General features: G+C 43.8%; 1 protein-coding gene across 3 annotated transcripts in view; it reads right to left on the bottom strand.

Annotated features, from left to right (window-relative positions):
- The window catches only part of CCDC50 (coiled-coil domain containing 50), a 272,039-nt gene that overhangs the window by 236,763 nt on the left and 17,354 nt on the right, over positions 1 to 17,922 (bottom strand). For 2 of the 3 annotated variants that reach the window (XR_011338091.1, XM_069864852.1), the window contains exons 3-9: positions 16,987 to 17,116; positions 12,074 to 12,164; positions 8,993 to 9,110; positions 4,712 to 5,413; positions 1,913 to 2,019; positions 1,305 to 1,349; positions 734 to 838 (exon numbers count right to left, since the gene is read on the bottom strand). Coding sequence is in view for 2 of the 3 variants with exons in the window: in XM_069864852.1 (XP_069720953.1) it covers positions 734 to 838; positions 1,305 to 1,349; positions 1,913 to 2,019; positions 4,712 to 5,413; positions 8,993 to 9,110; positions 12,074 to 12,164; positions 16,987 to 17,116 (1,298 nt within the window). In the remaining variant the exon portion in view is untranslated. The remainder of the gene's footprint in view (positions 1 to 733; positions 839 to 1,304; positions 1,350 to 1,912; positions 2,020 to 4,711; positions 5,414 to 8,992; positions 9,111 to 12,073; positions 12,165 to 16,986; positions 17,117 to 17,922) is intronic. The other variant, XM_069864853.1, reaches the window with a different exon arrangement.

The following is a 17,922-nucleotide window of genomic DNA, read 5'->3' as shown; positions in this document are numbered from 1 at the left end:
GAGGCTACCACAGCTCCATGCAGTCGTTTCATGCATCAGTTTATACAACCAACTAGCAACAGCCAGACTGCAGAAGGCTGGGCTGAGCAGGAGGGATCAACTGCATGCAGCTGCAATCACTCAAACACAGTAAGGAGGCTGAAAACATCAGAGCTATCTCTAGCCTCAAGATTAACACAACACCCCCTTCAGCACCTCACCAGTGCAGACCACGGAACCTGTTTCCTACCACCTGCCACACTGGCTAGGCAAGCCTCTAGAGTATTAGTCATACAAAAACTTATGCTTGATACATTCAATACTTCCATTAGAGCCAATTTTATTGTGAAATAGAGTGACAACTGAGGCAGCTGCATTGTCCTTTTCCTGAGGTGCACAAACAGAACCTACTACTGCTTTTATCACTACATTCAGGATTTCAGCAAAGGGTAAGTCCTGCACCACGAGGACTGACAGTGCTTGAGGGAGGCCACAAGGCACTGTGACATCCTGTGCCAACTCTCCAAGGCCAGAGCTGAAGGCTTTACCTTGCTTGACACTGAAGGCAAAGAGCATCTAACCAAGTCAGTAGTTCTAGAAGGCTTGGGAAGCAGCTAAGTAACAGGCAGCAAGACTCTTTGGTGCAGAAGTCTGCATAATTCCCTTTGCTCCCACCACACATCCTCACCTCCCTCTTGGAATGTGAATAACATTATAGCACTTCATTTGCAGTGCCTCCTGAAGCTTGACATACCTTCCAGTCTTGATCATGTCTCCTCTTTTCCAAGGAGGACCTTTCTCTCTCCTTCCCTTTCTTTAAAGCCTTTTTCTCCTCAGCCATCAAATGTCGGGCAATTTCCTAGAAGGGAAAATAAAGAGAGTGTGTCAGACAGCTTTACTGCTTTTGTGGGTTTTTTTAACTGTTTGTGAGTTATTTTAACTGTTTAAACTGCTGAATGGGAAGGGTGAAAAGCCAGAATTTCACCTATTTGTGATCTGTGACAGAGCAGAATTAAGACTGACTACATTCAGAATACCAAGTGGATCCCTAATTTGCCAGAACTATGTTTGCAGAGACTTTCTGCCCTTTTACCCCTTGTCCTTCAGTGGGAGGGTTCATCTCATAGCATCTATGGTAGCCTGAGCAGTGCAACTCCCTGTTTGACCAGCCTGAGGATACACATGAAAACCAACTAGGGACAACCCCTACTGGAGCCCTGAGAGACTACGAGGAAAGAAATTAACTACAGGGTCGGAGGGGACAAGTAGGGTTTAGTAGTTTCCACAAGTAAAGGAATACCACAAACATTTGACTTCTTGCTCACCTCATCTTGGGCTACTTGAGCTGCCTTCTGATCTGCCTCATTAGCCTGAAAAACAAAACCAAGAAAAAAAACCCTTCAAAAAAGGAGGGCTGTCAGGGGGAAAAAACAGAGACAAAGAGTAACACTTCTGAATTATTCGTACCCATTAACATCCTGGTGAGGGCAAGTAGATGCCCATAGAAAGACGCTACCATCCTCTCCACATATACTTAGCTAGGTCAATACTTACCTCACAACCCAACACTAAACTGTCATTTCAGCTTTTTAGCTGAGTTTTGCTCTCATCTATCTGCCCACCCAACTGTCTTCTCACTCAAAGACAGGCACTGGCCTGTCTCACTCCCAGGCTGACCACACTGACTGCACACCATCTTTACCTGCCTGGAAATGTTCATTTAATATCATTGTGCTTTGATCATTTAATTATTGGGTGTTTATTTCAGAAAATAGGGCTCTAGTGTCAGAATACCAGCTGTCAACTGTTCGTATATTCATATAAAACTTGGGTTCCTGAAGTCATTATTGTATATAAAAGCTCTGCAAATTAAAGTTGTCATTCCTGACCTCCTTAGTTCCTTCAAGTTGACTAATGCACCCTCTCTACTTACCATGAGCTCTTCCTCCTGCAGCTTCCGGGCAATCTCTGCATCAGATAATTCCTGTTCACTTTGGGGGGTATCATACATGGCTTGCTTTGTACCCTTTGACCTGGTGCCTACATTATTGCGAGAGAAAACAATCAACTCAACCAAATACTTTCATGAGGAAATCCCTACCATCTCCTCAGCCACCTGCAAAAGCCCCACTCAAGGGCAGCAGAAACCACAATAGCGTACCTGCCAGACAGCTGGTTTGAGAGCAGGGGGTTTCTCCATGCATACAGAAATACCTGACACATCATGTCTTATACAAAGAATGCAACTACACTGCACAGGAGACCATGTCCCTTGAAGCAGTTTTTGCTGACACAACAGTGCTAGGAAAGGATCTGCAGTTTTCCATGCTCTGCATCAATACATATACATTGGCAAAACTGGGCAGTAGAGAGCAGTCTAACCCCCGTTATGAGCTTGGCAGAGCCTGTGAACACACTGCTGGAGTGGCACAGGCTAGAAAAGCTGCCTGGGACAGGCTCACATGAAGTTTCAGACAACTTATTTCTTGGGCTGACCCATAAATTTTACAATTCACAGTAAGAAAACAGCCACGCAAGCTTTTCTCAAGTCATACAAGCTTCACTTCTTGCATCAAGTACAGAGTTTTATTTGTTTATTTAAAAGATAAACCATCTCCAAGTGTTTTATAATTTTTGCATTTTGAAAGTCTATGATCTGTTTGCACCAGGCAATCGAAGGAGTCACACTGTATCCCTGTTATTAAAATGCACGACTTCACTCACATACAACAAATGCCTTCTTCCAGCTGTGGTTTGAACTGTATTGTTCAGACATCTAAATGAACTTTCTGCTTTACATGCACAGTACACAAATACTCCAGACATCCATCTGTCTCTCTTTGACCCCACATTCAGGAAATAAGTGTCACTCGAAATTTTCATGCCTCTAGCTACACCATTTTTACATTTATTAAATATATTTGTTACATCTTACTGGGCCACATATCACTTTCCTTCCCACCAGGTAAGACAAGGAGAGAAAAGGAAGAAAACAACTGACCTCACTAAAAAAAAAAAAACAACAGGCCATCTTTCTGTGCATTTATCAACACATTTTCATCATGCTCCACCAAGTCCCCCAAGACTTCAAACTGCAGAGGGCCAGAGACATCATGTGTCAACCCCGAATAAAACTGTGGAATAGGAAACCACCTCCTCTTCAGGTTTCAAAGGGGATGCGTTGGGGTTCATGTGTTTTGTTTTGTTTGAATCAAATGGTGAATGATCTTAAGTAATCAACACCCCTCTTACAAACCATCTTGGCATAAAAAGAGAAAACTTAGCTCTGGCACATTATGGTTAAATGTATGACCAGCCCAGTTAGATCAACCCAAGCTGTGAAGAGCTGCAATCTCTGGCTAGTACAGAAACTCTGGGAAAAAGCACCAGCTTGGTCAGAGTTAAAATTATTCAGAGAGCTTCCAAGGCCACGGTAAACACAGTTTTACCATGCTGGAATGAACAACAGCCTGGCTGACAGGCTCTCATACACTATTACCTCTATGAAGAATAAATTTCCAGGAATTGTTTGCAGGCCAGCCCAAGGCTGAGCTTTCTTCATAGACTGACTGGATTGTTCAGAAGACAACAAAAACATTACTTCCACGTCATTTCTGCCCATACTGAGAGGAGCATAAAGCCCACCACAACCACTGCCTGCAGGAAGAGGATGTGAGCTGCTGGCTATTTCGACTCAACTGCAAGTGTGATGGGATACTGAGTCACTCAGACTCACATTGTATCAGGGCAATCATGACCAACTGATTATCTATAAAAAAAAAAATGATTAACACTTTCTAATTCCCCAAAGAAAACTTTTGTATGATGAAGACGAAGAATAATTCTCCCAGCACGTCCAGAGACAAACACATTATCATCCCCATCTTACCCAAGTGAACACCCAATTAGATGACCCAATTAGATGACTTAAAGCACAAGTTTCCCACACTGTGACATAGATCCAAGTCTCTAAACTCCTACTTTCACCAAGAGACAGGTTAATCCCGCCTCCAGTGTGGTTTTAAAAGTAGAAAGATGGCTCTGGCTCTTTAAAGCCCAAATGTTATTGAATAACAAGAACCACGCTGTTACACAGAATTTGACGAGAACCCATTTACAAATACAGCCCAGTTGGATATCTACTATCACTACTGATTTTTTTCTGAACTGATTATGTTGCCAGCACGGTTTCAATACGGACTGGATATAAATCGCTGGCTTGTTAGTAGTTAAGCAAACTGTCCTCACTTACAGCCTGGCAACCCAAATTAACAGAATACATTTGTAACCCTAACGCTTGCTTTTTTGGCTTCTGTGTTTTTTTTAAGTCATGCAAGTGGACCACAGCATGAAATTTATCATGAAAATAAAAGTTTGACGGGTTCTGGTTGGTTTGGGTGTTTTGGTTTTTTTTCTTATTTTTTTGCTGTTGTTTCTATTTACTTATTTTTTAACATGCAGGATACCAAGAACACCATTCCCAACAGTATTCTCTAACTTGTCCCCTCTGACATCATGGGACATGTCAGGAAATAAAAACAGCAAGAATATTAATGGATAGGAAGAATCTCGCTAAATAAGGAAGAAATCCAGGCAGGATTCACCGTGTACATTTTGCAAGCATATAAGAGATAAGCAACTTCAAAGAAAAAACATTGATTTCAGACGCTAGGATGGGATGTGAAAAGGTCCATCCCCACACGTAAATACACTTTCCCCATTACTTAGTTACCTGAGTCTCGCTGGTACTCTCCAACCTTTCCCCGGGTCACAGCATGTGGGGAGGGAAAAGGTCTTGTGTGTCCTGCCCTTTTGCAGTCTCTCTCCTCACCCCTCCTATGATCACCTCTAGATTCAGCATGATGGAACTTCCCATCGTGCACCGGCCTGTGCGATGAGCAGCCCTGATGATGGGATTTGTGGTTTTCAGGGCACACCAGCTGGCTGCCACCCCGATGCCAGGTCTCTTGCTCAGCTTCTAGTTCCGTCTCAAGAAGAGGAAGGTGCTTTTCTCTGCCTTGCGTTGTTGGCTTTCTGCTGTGCCATGCCTGGTCTGCGAGTCCATGCTCTGACTCCAGGTCAAGACTGAGAGGTCTCCAAGCCTTCTCCCTGCTGGCTGCTCTCCTCTCCCGCAGCTCCCAGCTATTGCTGTGGTCACAAGCACTATGCCCAGCCTCTCTTTCCAGGTCAAGGCTGGGAGGTCTCCTGGACCTCCCCTGGCTGGCCGATTTACACTCCTGCTGATGGCCACTGATGGCCTTGCATGGCTGGGGAGACCTCTGACGATGCTCTGAGTGGGAATGCTTGCGTTCGGAGGCACCATCGGACAAAGACAAGAGTGCTTCTTGGTGCTCTCTCCGCCGGTGCGTGCGCTTATGACCACTGTGTGCCCTGCGAGGGTTGGAAACCTCTCTGGGGTCGACCCAGGGGTGCTCTGAGCAACATGGGGACAAACAAGGAGCAAGTTAGTGGTGCAGGGGTTAATGGTGGTTCAACAAGGCCAGACTCAGTATGCAGATGAGGCAGCTTGATGCAAGGAGAAGCTGGAAATACAGGCAAAGCATGGTGGGATCAGAAGGAAAAATAACAGGGATATAGTGCCTGCAGGATATAACTGGAGATGGAGTGAAATGCCAGCCTGGCTAGCAGCAAGGCAGGATAGGAGTCAACGGAGTTAGAACAGAAAGCACACATCCAGCTCAACGGCATTCCTGGGGGCCTCCTAAGACAAAGATGGCCCAAATAGAGATGAAGAACTTACACTGATGCCTCTGAGGCTGAAAAATAGCCAGCAGAGCCACCCATCTCCTGGTGACTTATCATTGCTACAAGATACTGGAGACATCAGAGAAAGGCTTGCAAAAGATGGTGTGAAACGCAGGTGAGGCCGGGAGGCAATGGGGGAGGGTAAGGCCAGGAGGGGCCAATCAAAAGGTCAGGTTGGGTCCTAGTTTATATGCCTTGCCCTGGCTTCAGGCACAAGGTTTTTCATCAGAAAAAAAACCCAGCCTCATCTAACAGGGGGCAAAGACCCAAATAAAGCAGAAGAGAAAGAGGAAAGTATGATGAGACTTTTTTTCTTTAAAAACCAAGAACAAGGTAACAAACAGCTGCACTATCCAAATATCTTCCATCACAGATTATCATGTATCTCTCGCAGACTCAGAAGTTTCAGGGTCTACACTTACTCACTGCCTAAATAAAAGCTTAGGCTCTGACTGCAAAGAGAGCTATGGAAATTTAAGGGCAAGATAAGACTTCACAAAACCCAGGCTCCTGACCTCAGCAATGTAGCTGGAAAAGCTGCTTACTAGGCATTTTGGCAGGGTTTGTTTCCTCCATGCTTTCCAGAAATCAGGTGGAAATTTTCTTTGCTTTTAGTTTCAGTAATAAACCCGACACAGCTCTGAGGATGCAGCAGTCTGCCTGTAAACAATCTGCTGTTCAGTTTATTTTCCAGTCAACTTATTTACTAAGAAAAATCATTGCACTGAGTGAACTATTGTCTAGAGCAGCTTTTCAGAAAGAAAGCTTATTTCCGGAAAAAAAAATTCCTTGAAGCAGACTGATTTGAAACAGAACTATATGAAAAACAAAACCCAAACCAGCAGTGTAAGACTTTCCTTCTCCACTGCTGTGAGTTTTTTTTTTTAATAGTACCTAAAAATATTTAAAATAGATTTCACTGCACATAGACTGCATTCTATTTTAATAAATAGCTCTACCTTCCTTACAGTCATCCAGATTTCAGAAAAAAAGCCCCAGCAAAACTGAATGTTCCCTTTAAGTCATTCTATTCAGAAAAATCTTTTTCAGAGCCAGCAAAAATATAGCCTACAGAAAATCCACCTTGAAAACAAATCTGTATGATTCATCCAGAACAGCTATATTTTTAAAAATCCAAGAACAGTAAGAGTAACCACAGCAGTTCCTGCTAACTGCTGGGTTTTTCTGTTCAGTTTTAGATCATTTGTGTAATTTACAGAAAACAAATATCCAATAAAACAAAGTGACTTACTGAACAATGGAGACCACAGCCTGAAAGCAAGAGTCATTTTTTGAGTGATACTAACAAGGTCTAAGAATTAACTCAATTTTGTCATTAAGGAAAGCTCAATAAATACAGCAGCAGAGAGCAGATCACGAAAGAGCAAAGCATGGCTATACTGGGAAAGGATCGCTGCAGGTAATGCAATCATGCCAGACAGCTTGAGAAGAAGATTCGTTTTTGGGGTATCTCAGGCTGATTAACTCCTCAGCAGGTGCCATAAACGCTCTTTAGATCCTGGTGTTACTCTCTCAAGCAGTGAGTGACTGAGTGAATACAGAAATGTTTTTCGTGGCACTGACACTTTTGGGAGGAGCTCCGCCTTTTTTAATGTTTATTTTTCCACATTTTAATAGCTCCAGTTCCTCTGGAGCAATAGCCCTAATCCACACTCCTCCTGGATGTGGATAATTTTCTTCAGTCTCAAGACAGACTAAAAACCAAGCAAAGCAAGGGCTTTTTTTATTGAAGTTCACAAGTAACGAGGACGACGCAAGCAGAGGATACTGAAGCCTGACTAGACAGCACCTAAGTATTTAAGACGTTCCAGATCAATGGACTAGATGATCCAGGCATCAAAATCCACTCCAATCCTTTCTAGTTTTTAAGAAACGAGGATCAAGAGCAGCACTACCATGAAGGATCAGGCAAAACACTTTCTCCCTCACCTCTGAGACTACAGATTATTACAGGAAAAAAAAATTGACCCACAGGATAAACTGTGGTGTGGAGGATAAACTGTGGTGTGGATTTAGAGAACAGGATAAGTTCAGAAAATCACAGGCTTTTGTCAGCTGATTTCTGCTCTAAAAAGCCTCTCTGTCCTATCATCTCTGTACAGCCAACATTATTACCTATACTGCATTTTTTCAGGGACTCATCCCACTTAAGAGCCCCAAGATCAACATTTTTCCCAGTTCTGTACACATAGCAGAATTTGGGGCCATGAAGTTTTCACTTGATTACTAGTTTTACACTTCATGCTTTGTGTTTTATTAGCCATCCTTGAACTTCTTCCCACCTGAAACTAAAATGCTTGTATAAGTTCCAAATAAAGGCATTTGAAATTGCCAATGGCACTGATGTTAAAATGAGAAGTAAGAAATAAAGTTTGATCTTCATCTTCATGATCTGTTAATCCAAAGCAGCCCATCTCTTGCCCGTCACATTTTTAAGAAAGAACACAAGAACCACCACCAGTCCACAGCAAAGCCATCCCCAGATTGCTCCATAATTAAACACACCCTGATTCTTTTCTCCCAACATAAAGAAGGTCTGTATTCAATCATAAAAAGCGACCAAGAGAAAGCAATACAGCGCTGCAGGTCATATCTTTTCCATAACGTACAGTCCCAGATCATAATGACAGCAGAGACATTCTATGGAGATGACCTTGTTATTCAGTAAGTCATTCGAAGTGGTTGTGATAATTTTAATACTTGGATACATACCTGGAAGGAGTTATTTTTGAAAGGCTGTTCCATGGACCAGCGCTTATTCCTTTATTTACACAGCTGTGCCAACATCACAGATGAGCACATGAAACTATTTCTCTTCGAATGCAAGTGTGGAATTGTATCTGAATTTCTCCCCTGCATGCTTATGGTTTTACACAAAGGTAACTGTGGAATATCAGTACCATCACCTACTGCCTTTTTCCATAAGCCTTTTCAAAACATTCATGCATGCGTGTGCTTCCACATACACACACAGCACACTCCATCCCCATCCTTTAGACCATTTCCTAGGACACCAAAAATAATAAAATTGACTTCTTCACCTTTTTAAAAAAAAAATATTTCCTGATTCTAGAATAAGGTCTGATCCTGACCCTGGAAACTGATGCAATGCTGCAGTTCTGAATGCAGGACCATAGGATAAGACGAATCACCTAAACAGAGTTTCCAGAAAATGAGGTTCACCTACGCTGCCATGATCTTGATCATTTATCTAGCAGAAACGTACCTCCACTTTCCGCATAATAGCTATCTTCATAGTCTGCATGTCCTTGGGATTCTGGGTAATGCTTCTTGCGCTTCTTTTCTTCCTGAATTTCTTTCTCTTGTAGGAGACGGGCAATGTCCTGGAAAGAAAATAGACATTACCCTTCCCCCCAAAAAAATATCACCAGATTCTTTTTCTCAAATACTTTATTCAATTACAAAAATGATAAGATTACTCTCAAATTCAGCCCCTGAGCTAGATGGGGATTCCAGCTTCGTGGTTGACACAAGGGACCACCTCAGCCACCAGTAGCCAACCTCAACCAGGCCCACCACTGAGCTTCCATGCAACCCCATGGCAGACTCACAGGTTCCTGTTCCACCTGCACACAAACCTGCAAAGCCCTAGTGGCCAAAGCGTTGCAGAAGGGGCTGCACCTGCAGCCCTGGGTTTTCAGCAAGGATCTGAAAGTCACACAAATGCATGCCTGCTCACACGAGTATGCTACACCTCACCCTTGGACTCCACTGAGGAAAGAAAAACAGACAAAGATTGTTTCCAGCTGAATGCACTTCTGATTGGAAGGAGATTCCAGAGCAAGACATGAACTCGCTTCAAACCAGCTGTAATTTACAGGGTCTGTAGGATGCCAGGCAGGGAAATGCATCAATTTGACAGACAGAGACTGAAGGAAAAGAAAATCGAAAGGGATGTTAGGAAAAGCAGACTAGGGACAAGGCAGGGGCGCTGCAGAGACTGCAGCTGTTTATCTTCCATGGCAGTTTTGGTAGATATGCCATCAAAGAGAATAGCACTCCATTTTCCTAATTGGTTTTCCTTCGAGATGACTAATGGACCAACAAGGCCTAGCAACAGCAAGCAGATCCCTGGAGCTTGCTCATTTGGGACCCAGAAGCTTGTGAGTCAGTGAAGCCAGTCTGAATCTAGGAAGAGAACCTGGAAGATACCAGCTGGGCATGCTAGCCCTTTGGATGCTATCCACTTAAGCCTCTCTAATCCTCAGAACCTTTATTAAGTCATGCATGTAAAGTACACATTGCAGGCAGGAAAGGCATTGCTGAAATGCAAACTAAAAGCCAACACCATCCAGAGCAAAGCCAGCACAAGAGGACACTGGATGGGTGTTCAAATACTATTTCAGGATCCAGATAAGATCTGCTCAGCAACCAGCTTTATGGAGGACCTGGGGATGCCACAGGGTCTTTACAAAAAAAAAAAAAAATCATTCCCTTGACAAGGTTAACTTCTTCTAGCAAGTACAGTAAGTTTATAAATATATGGGCTTAAGCACATTATCTCTAGGACTGAGATGGCTTAAGACTTGCAAATCCACACAAACCACTTCTAACAAAGTTGACTTTCAAGCAGGTAGGCTTAGCACCTCACTTACAAACTCTGTTCACCAGACTGGATCTGCCTCAAGCACAGCCCTGGCATAACACTCCTAGCTGCTGCCGATACCAGACCGCTGGCACCTACACTGCACAACTATTACACCCTCACATGTAACAAATACAGGACTAGTCTAGCATGTGTCCAGTACTGGTGTCATACAGAGTGTCCTGCAGGGGACGTGTATAGATGCTGTGCTGAGGTCTACAGAAGGGGCTCTGATGTTGTCACTCTGCCAGCTGACAAACTTTTGGGGCACCACACAGACTCACTCATATTTCTCAGGCTCTGCATCAGCACAGAAGCCCATCTAAACGAAACAATGCTGGGGGAAGACCCTGGAAGGGAAGCAGGATCAATTCAAGCTTTCCAGAAGCCTGTTGCAAGGACGAGTGGTACTAATCACATCCTGCCACCAGCTGCACGCTAACTCAGTCCACAGCTACATTCCAACTACACTTGTGAACTTCCCACATACCAGCAGGAAGATAAATAATATTTATGGCTTTTCCTCATCGCTTTCAGACACCTTCATCTGAAGTTTGCTCCCAACAACAAGAGATGGTCAGCACACAAGTGTGACAGGTTGCAGGAACCTGTTGCCGGACTACTGTCATCCCAGCAGCTCTCTACATCAAGCAGGAAGAAATGATGCAACTCCCACAGACAGCATGAGTAGTATTGCATTCCCTCCATCATCCCGATAAAAATGAGACAGATGGTCAACATTTACAGCACAAATCCCTGGGCCAGAGTGTTCCTCCTATCCCCATTACCACAAACTCCTCTTGGAAAGCCCTTCCACATCTGCCTGGGTAGTCTTTCAGTACTTGCTTCAACTTAACGATACAAGAAGAAAAAGGTCTTGAAGAAGCAAACTGATGCATTTTTCATGTAAGGGCAGATTCATATTTCAGACTCTTCCAGGAAACGCGACCTTGTGTTCAAACTCTTCCAACAGAGAAAAGGCCACTAGGTGCCTCTTGAGCATCTAGAGGCTACTCAAATTTCTCAAAAATCTATCTGTAATCAAAAACGCCATCACACTTCAGGGTCACAAAGGTGTTCCTCCTCTCAGCTGCGTTTTTGAATACCCAATCTGACAGGCTGACACAATAAAGCAGGGAACAAGCCAAAACCTTTGAACATGGACAAGCCACACAACTCACTCTCAAGCAACAGCAGCAGAGCAATATTTTGCTATAACAAAAGGAATCTGCTAGCAAGAAATTGTTTCGGGGTGTTCAGGCTGTGAAAGACTAAATTGAAGATGAAAGAAGGTAACGGAGAAGCCAGAGATAGACGGCTGAGCTGAAGGTCCCACTGAAGCCTTTGTACCAAAGACCAAGCAACCATGACCCACGACTCTCCCCAAAGTAGCACAGTTTCTGACTGCACTTTTCTACACCAGGGCAATGAACACCTCAACAAGACCCATCTATTACTTGCCCTCTTCATTACCAAGGTCACTGGTATCAACAACCCTTGTGACCCTTGAGCATGAGGACTACGACTGTATCTGTTACTATTTCTGTAACAGGACTTGCCAAAATTTCCATGCATGCTGAGCTCTGTGAGGACCAGGACTGACACCATGCAAGCCAACTCCCATGGCTAATGACCAAGAAGTGCCTGCACTGAAAGGGCCGCTACAAATAGCCCTGCCATCCCTGAAGCTTCAAAAGTTACCTCATCGTTTGCCTCTTGCCTGCGTCGCTGCTCCGCTTCAAAAACCAGTTTCACTTGGATTTCCTGAGCGATCTCACAGTCCTGTTGTTCTCTAGAAGGCAAGGAGACAAGGATTACAGACAGCTAAAGTCCTAGACATCAGTCAGCCTGGAGAAAATGATGAAAGAGCTAAAGAAACCATCTGATTTACACAGAAGAATTATTACACGGTGTTAAGGCAGAGCCTATAAATCCCCACCAGGGACCAGAACTTCCTGTACTTACTGTTGGCCAAATTTAGAAAATAGCTCCCAAAACATTCACAATCGAAGTACAAAGCAAGATAAAACAAATTCATAGGTGGTTTGCTAAGAACAGAGGTAGGAACCACAAGATAGGGCAAGCCCAGGGAAGCACAGGAGTCTCTGCAAACAGTCTAATTCTGATGAGGAGTTTTCATACATGTGGTGTCAGAGAAGAGGTTTAGGTGTATGGTTAATGCAGGTATATTTCTGGGAAACAGTTCTCATGTGAAAGCCAAGGAGAAAGTGCAAAAACGCTGCTAGCAAAACGCAGTACACAAGACAAGCAGAGGCTAGAGGCAGCAGTTCAGTAATGAATGAGAAATGCTGCCAAGGTGGGACAAAACACAAAAGCAGAATCATTGCCAAGAGGCAAGAGAACAATGTGCGTCAAAATGGGGGGCAAGGGAGTCATTGGCACAGCACCAGTGCAGATGCAGGAACAACACAAAATTGCTCTAACTGGGGACAGAGAGACACCCAAGTAATTGAGACATGAAATTAGAGTTTTGTCTGTGCAGATAGACTGGGAAGGCTGTATTTCAGGGAGGTCATACGAAAAGCATCTGGCACAATTCTTGCCTACTCAGCCACACACTCTGATGCCTGGCAAACAGGCAGCTGGAATAATAGCCAGGGGTCCCTTAGGGCAACCCAGAAAAGAGCTGGGGGATTTGAGAAGAAAGATCAAGAGGTCTTTTTTTTTAGCACTGCTGAAATTGAGCCAAAGCCTAGCTCTGAACAGGTCAGGGGAAAAAAAAAAAAAAAAAAAAAAAAAAAATCAATCTAAGCTATCTCTGCAACCGAGACTACTGAAAGGCACGGCACAGAAGGAGACGAGAACAGGAACAGCAACAGGCAGAGCATGCTTTATTATAACCTTTGAAGAATACGCTGTCAACGATCAGACAGGTGATAGGAGGTCTACCAAGAGCATACTATGGAAGTCAAGCAAATATTTCAAGAGAAGCAGGTTCGGTTACATTGAACTAGCGAACCTGGAGGCAAAGGACTGAAAGAGGATCTAGGACACGAGCAGAGGAAATTAAAACAGTATGTGCAGACAAGAATTTTTGGTGGCAAAGCAGAGAGAAGTGGCATGGCTGAAGCCATCAGTGGCACCATGGGGCCTTCTTTTACAGAAAGTTAAGAAGAATGAGAGAAACTGTGAGTGGATATGTGGCTTAGGGTAGGCAGGAAGGACACTGCAACAAGAAGAGTTTAGAGGACAAATGCCACCAAGAAACAAGTAATATATTATAGGGAAGGGAAAAGACCATGCAGCAGGAGGGAAAAGTAGCTTCTTTATTTCTATCAGCTGCTCCCTGAAAGCAGACCTGCAACTGGGTATAGCACATTATTCATATGAACACAAACACACATGAACCCTAACTCAGCGTCACAACATGACATCATCTTCCCTTTCCCAGACCACCACACTCAAGCACCTGTGCATGTTCACAAACTGATTTACATCCAGAGTCATCCTAGAAGGCACCCATGGATTTCAGTGTTTGTAGGGCTCAAGTTATCAATAGGCCAAACAACTTCAGACATCAGTTTCTGAACAAAAAATAACAAAACCTGGCATTTTGTGCACGTGTCTATGTGCAGTTGAGTCCCTGGAGAGATCTGTTCAAAGGCACACAAACTCACATAGCAGCAAATCTAGTTCTTGAACCTGCCATATAAAAAGGGATCTTGCAAATCTGGTACCAGCAGGGAACCACATTCCCCAGCAAAACAATAGCTGAATACACAAATCCTAGGGAGAAGACTGTTGGTGGGTTTAAGAAAGTGGATCCCTTATGAGGTCAGACTCAGAGGACATGAATCCAGGTAGAAAATAAGTTAGAAAGGTCAGACATATCAAGGCATTGCACGTCTCCAGTTTCCCCAGCACCTGTGAGCAGAGCTAAGGTGCCAAGTTCATCAGCACCAACTGACTTGCTAAATGCTTAAAATAATCTTACTGCAGACGAACAGCAGACAGAAACAGCTAACAGTCTTTCATAGACAAGACAACAAGGTCATTGCTTTTCCATTCGCAGTAAAGAACACTAGAAGTAATGCCAAAGCAGAAGTATTTTCTTGTTCCTGATGACAGCATCTTGGGATATACCGTATCAGTCTTTAAGAACCACTGAACAGCAACAGAGGATTAGATTTTGGGGTTTATTACTCAGTGGTAATTAAATCCTGAGACTTGATTAGTTAATCAACATATGCTAGTGACTGAGTGTAAGAAAATAGGTTAAAGAACCCTGACGGCTCTTCTTGTCCTTCATTTTTTTTGGTGAGAGTTCAAGTGCCCACCAGTCTCCAAAAAGCAGCTAACACAACATAAACATCAGCATTCCTGAATACCACACCCAGGTGTCCTTTGTTCCTGGGCAAGTAGGAGTGTGAAGAGCGCCAGGAAAACTCTGCATCAGTTCAGGAAAAAGGTGGGGAAGGGGGTGAAAAGGAGGGGAAGCCAGAGTGATCAGAAAGCTCCCATTTGTGTTGGCTGCAACAACTAATCATTACCAGATGAGGGGGAAGAAAAAAAAAAAAAACAAAAGAATGAGGGAACCATTCAAAGTAACTGTTCACATTAGTGTAACAGAACCACCACAGCACTGGGAGTAAAACAAGGAAATAGCTTTTTTCACAGTATTTCCAACAGTTATTTTAGCAACCTTGCTACTACGCTTGGCAGCGTGCAGGCTGCTCAGCTAGATGCGAGAGCTGCTTCTAAAGCAGCATGAAAACAAGGTTTGATGCTTCCCTGAATTCTTAAAAAGAGAGGAAAAGTTATTTCTATTTTCTCACTTATGTTCACAAAGTTCTTCTGAAGAAATCTAAGATCTGAAGACAGAAGAAAGTCTATAAATTTGAAGAGCTTTTTTTGTTCCCTTTTTCTAACCCCCAATTCTGCCCCTTTACTTCTCCCATCACCTTGTAGCGTCAAAATGTCCTAGATGATACAAAAAAAGCAACGACCGCAAGGATCATTTTGTTGCCAGAACACGCTGATCTCACGCAAGGAGGAGACAGTGGGAACGTACAAAGAATTAAAGAAGACAAAGATCCAATTACAAAAGGATGCCTCCAATTTTTTTTACTATTCAGAACAGCACATGCTTTCAGGAGCAGAACTGCTGCTGACACATTTTGCATCAGCAGTTCTGCCTGTAACTTGGCTCACAAAGTCTGTAAATCTCATTCTACAGTCCTACAAGAAGAAAATTGGTTGCAGTTCTCAGCAAGTAACAGAAAGGAATCACCTCTGCCATATAAAATTAATTTTTATGTTGTCATTTACATGCTCACATCTCTAATTGGCAATGAAGACAAAACTATGGAAAGACAGCAAAGACTCGAGAGATACACGTCTACCCAGTGTTGCCTGAGTATGCTGGGAATATTGAAAACAGTGGCTGATTTATAGCACCCCAGCTTCAAGCCTTTTATGAGCAGCTCCTTTGAAGCCAATCCTATATCTCACACATCTGCAATACAGAGGTCTTCTACTCCACCGCTGCCTCTGCCAGATGAGCCACCCAGAGTCTGTGATCCACCAGCAATTGTACCTGGTGGGTGGCATCAGAGCACGACACCAGCCAGGAGGCAGCATAGCTGCTGGGAGAGGCATCCTGCTTTGCAGACCCTGCATTTGCAGGGAGCTACATCCTGCCTTGTCTCCTCACTGGGATCTGACAGGCTCCTGTCACACGACCCTTTTTTTACATCTGATGTATTGCATGAGACTATATTGGGGAGGGGGAACAGGGAACAGAAAAAGGAAAAAAACAAAACAACCCAAAAACATACAACCAAAGAAAAGCACCAATGCCAATTCTGGACTGGAAAGTACAGTTTATCTTACCCTGCACTGCCATATTTAATTTGTACACCAGTTCCACACCCTAAGAGCCATGGCACACAGAAAAGCAAATGACTGGCCACAGAGTTAAATCTGGTGTGTGAAGCCTTGGCAAACTGGATCACTCATTAAATACCCTCCCACAGCCTCTGCTGATGTCAGTGACTGCAAAGAAGGCCTGCTCCCAGAAGCCATCTCCACCCAAGTGACCCTGGGGTAGCAGCTCCTCTTCCCAGGTCACTGCACACTGGAGCATCTGCAAGGAGGGGCTTTCACCTGTTCAGTGCAGCAGGATACCAAAAAGCACTGCACCCAGCTCCTCAAAAGCACTCGTCAGGCACAATGCAAACACATCAATATCTGCAGTTTCCACAAGCAAGAGAATTCACTGTAACACTGTGTGCTTCTATGTTGCAGTTTCTTCTTTTTCAGACTTTAGCTAGGCACAAGATTAATGCAAGCGGCCAAGTTACCTCACTTTGCCAACAGGCAGAACAGGAAGGCTCCTTCCCATGGTCAAGCAACTAAACCCAAGCCAGGATGGGCCTCAGGGCCACCTAATCCCACCCTGACCACATGACTCTGTACCAGGGCCTAGTATCAATACTTTTACAGCAATGGATAGCCAAAGGAAAAAGGAAACAAAAGAAGAAGGTTGATTAACCTGAACCCCACGTACTGTCAGTCAACTCAAAGCAGCTGATCAAATGTCAGTGTTCTGACCAAATGGGACTAGCATTTCAACATTTCCATCCCAAACTTACAAGTCTTTGCGGTGTTTCTGGATTTGAGCACGGGCTTTCAGATCCTCCTCTTCTTGCAGTTGCTTGGCCACTTGCAAGTCATGTTTTACCAGACGATTACGCTGAACATTTGTTGCCAAGTGATGCTCAACTGGAAATAAACACAGACAAGAATCCCCTCCAAGTCAGCTTGCAGAACTTCATGGTGTGAATAAGACAAAGCAAGTGGGAGGGAGATTCCAGGCCAGAAAGGAAGACAGCTTGGCAGAGAAACATTACAAAACATCTCTAAAGGTGGGAAAGTCCTGAACTGAAGTTACACTAGCAGCTTGAGTTTATCTTGTTTCAACACTGAGGGGGCTGTATACCTGTTTCTGTTACCAAAACAAGATCTGCATATCTTCATCACATCCAGGTTTACAGGGAATGCTTTTTAGGCTTTGCATTCCATTTTCTGTCCACAGAAAATCAGCCTAAACTAATAATCTGGGGCTGGAGGGGACCAGCAGAGGTCACTGAGGATTAGTTGAACCTAAATTACTTCTGATGGATGCTTCCCTAATTTGTTTTCAAGAACCTCTAGAGAAGGAAATCTCTCTTGCTCTCAACATAATAGGTTCCAGAATCTCGCTACCTTTATATATAGCAACAGAGCACTGCAGCGAATCCTTTACCATACATGGATATTGCCTGCAAGAAAAGGTGGCTACATGAGCTACATCTGAGATGCAGCTTCAGTTCAGTGGTCTCAGGTTCCAGCAGCAAGAGCACAACTGCAGCGCAAGCTGCACACTTGGTGGAGTAGCTGGAGCAGTATTAGCACCTAGTACAGGTAAATACCAATGGTCTTGGCATCCAGCAAAGGAGAACAGAAAGGCCACCACACCTGAAATTGCAATGCAAATATACCTCAAGTAACAGATAAGCATGTAAAAAACAGAGAGAGGAAAAAAAAAA

Source organism: Phaenicophaeus curvirostris, chromosome 10 (genome assembly GCF_032191515.1).
Source record: "Phaenicophaeus curvirostris isolate KB17595 chromosome 10, BPBGC_Pcur_1.0, whole genome shotgun sequence".
NCBI lineage: Eukaryota > Metazoa > Chordata > Aves > Cuculiformes > Cuculidae > Phaenicophaeus > Phaenicophaeus curvirostris.
This window is presented reverse-complemented; position numbering and strand designations above follow the sequence as displayed.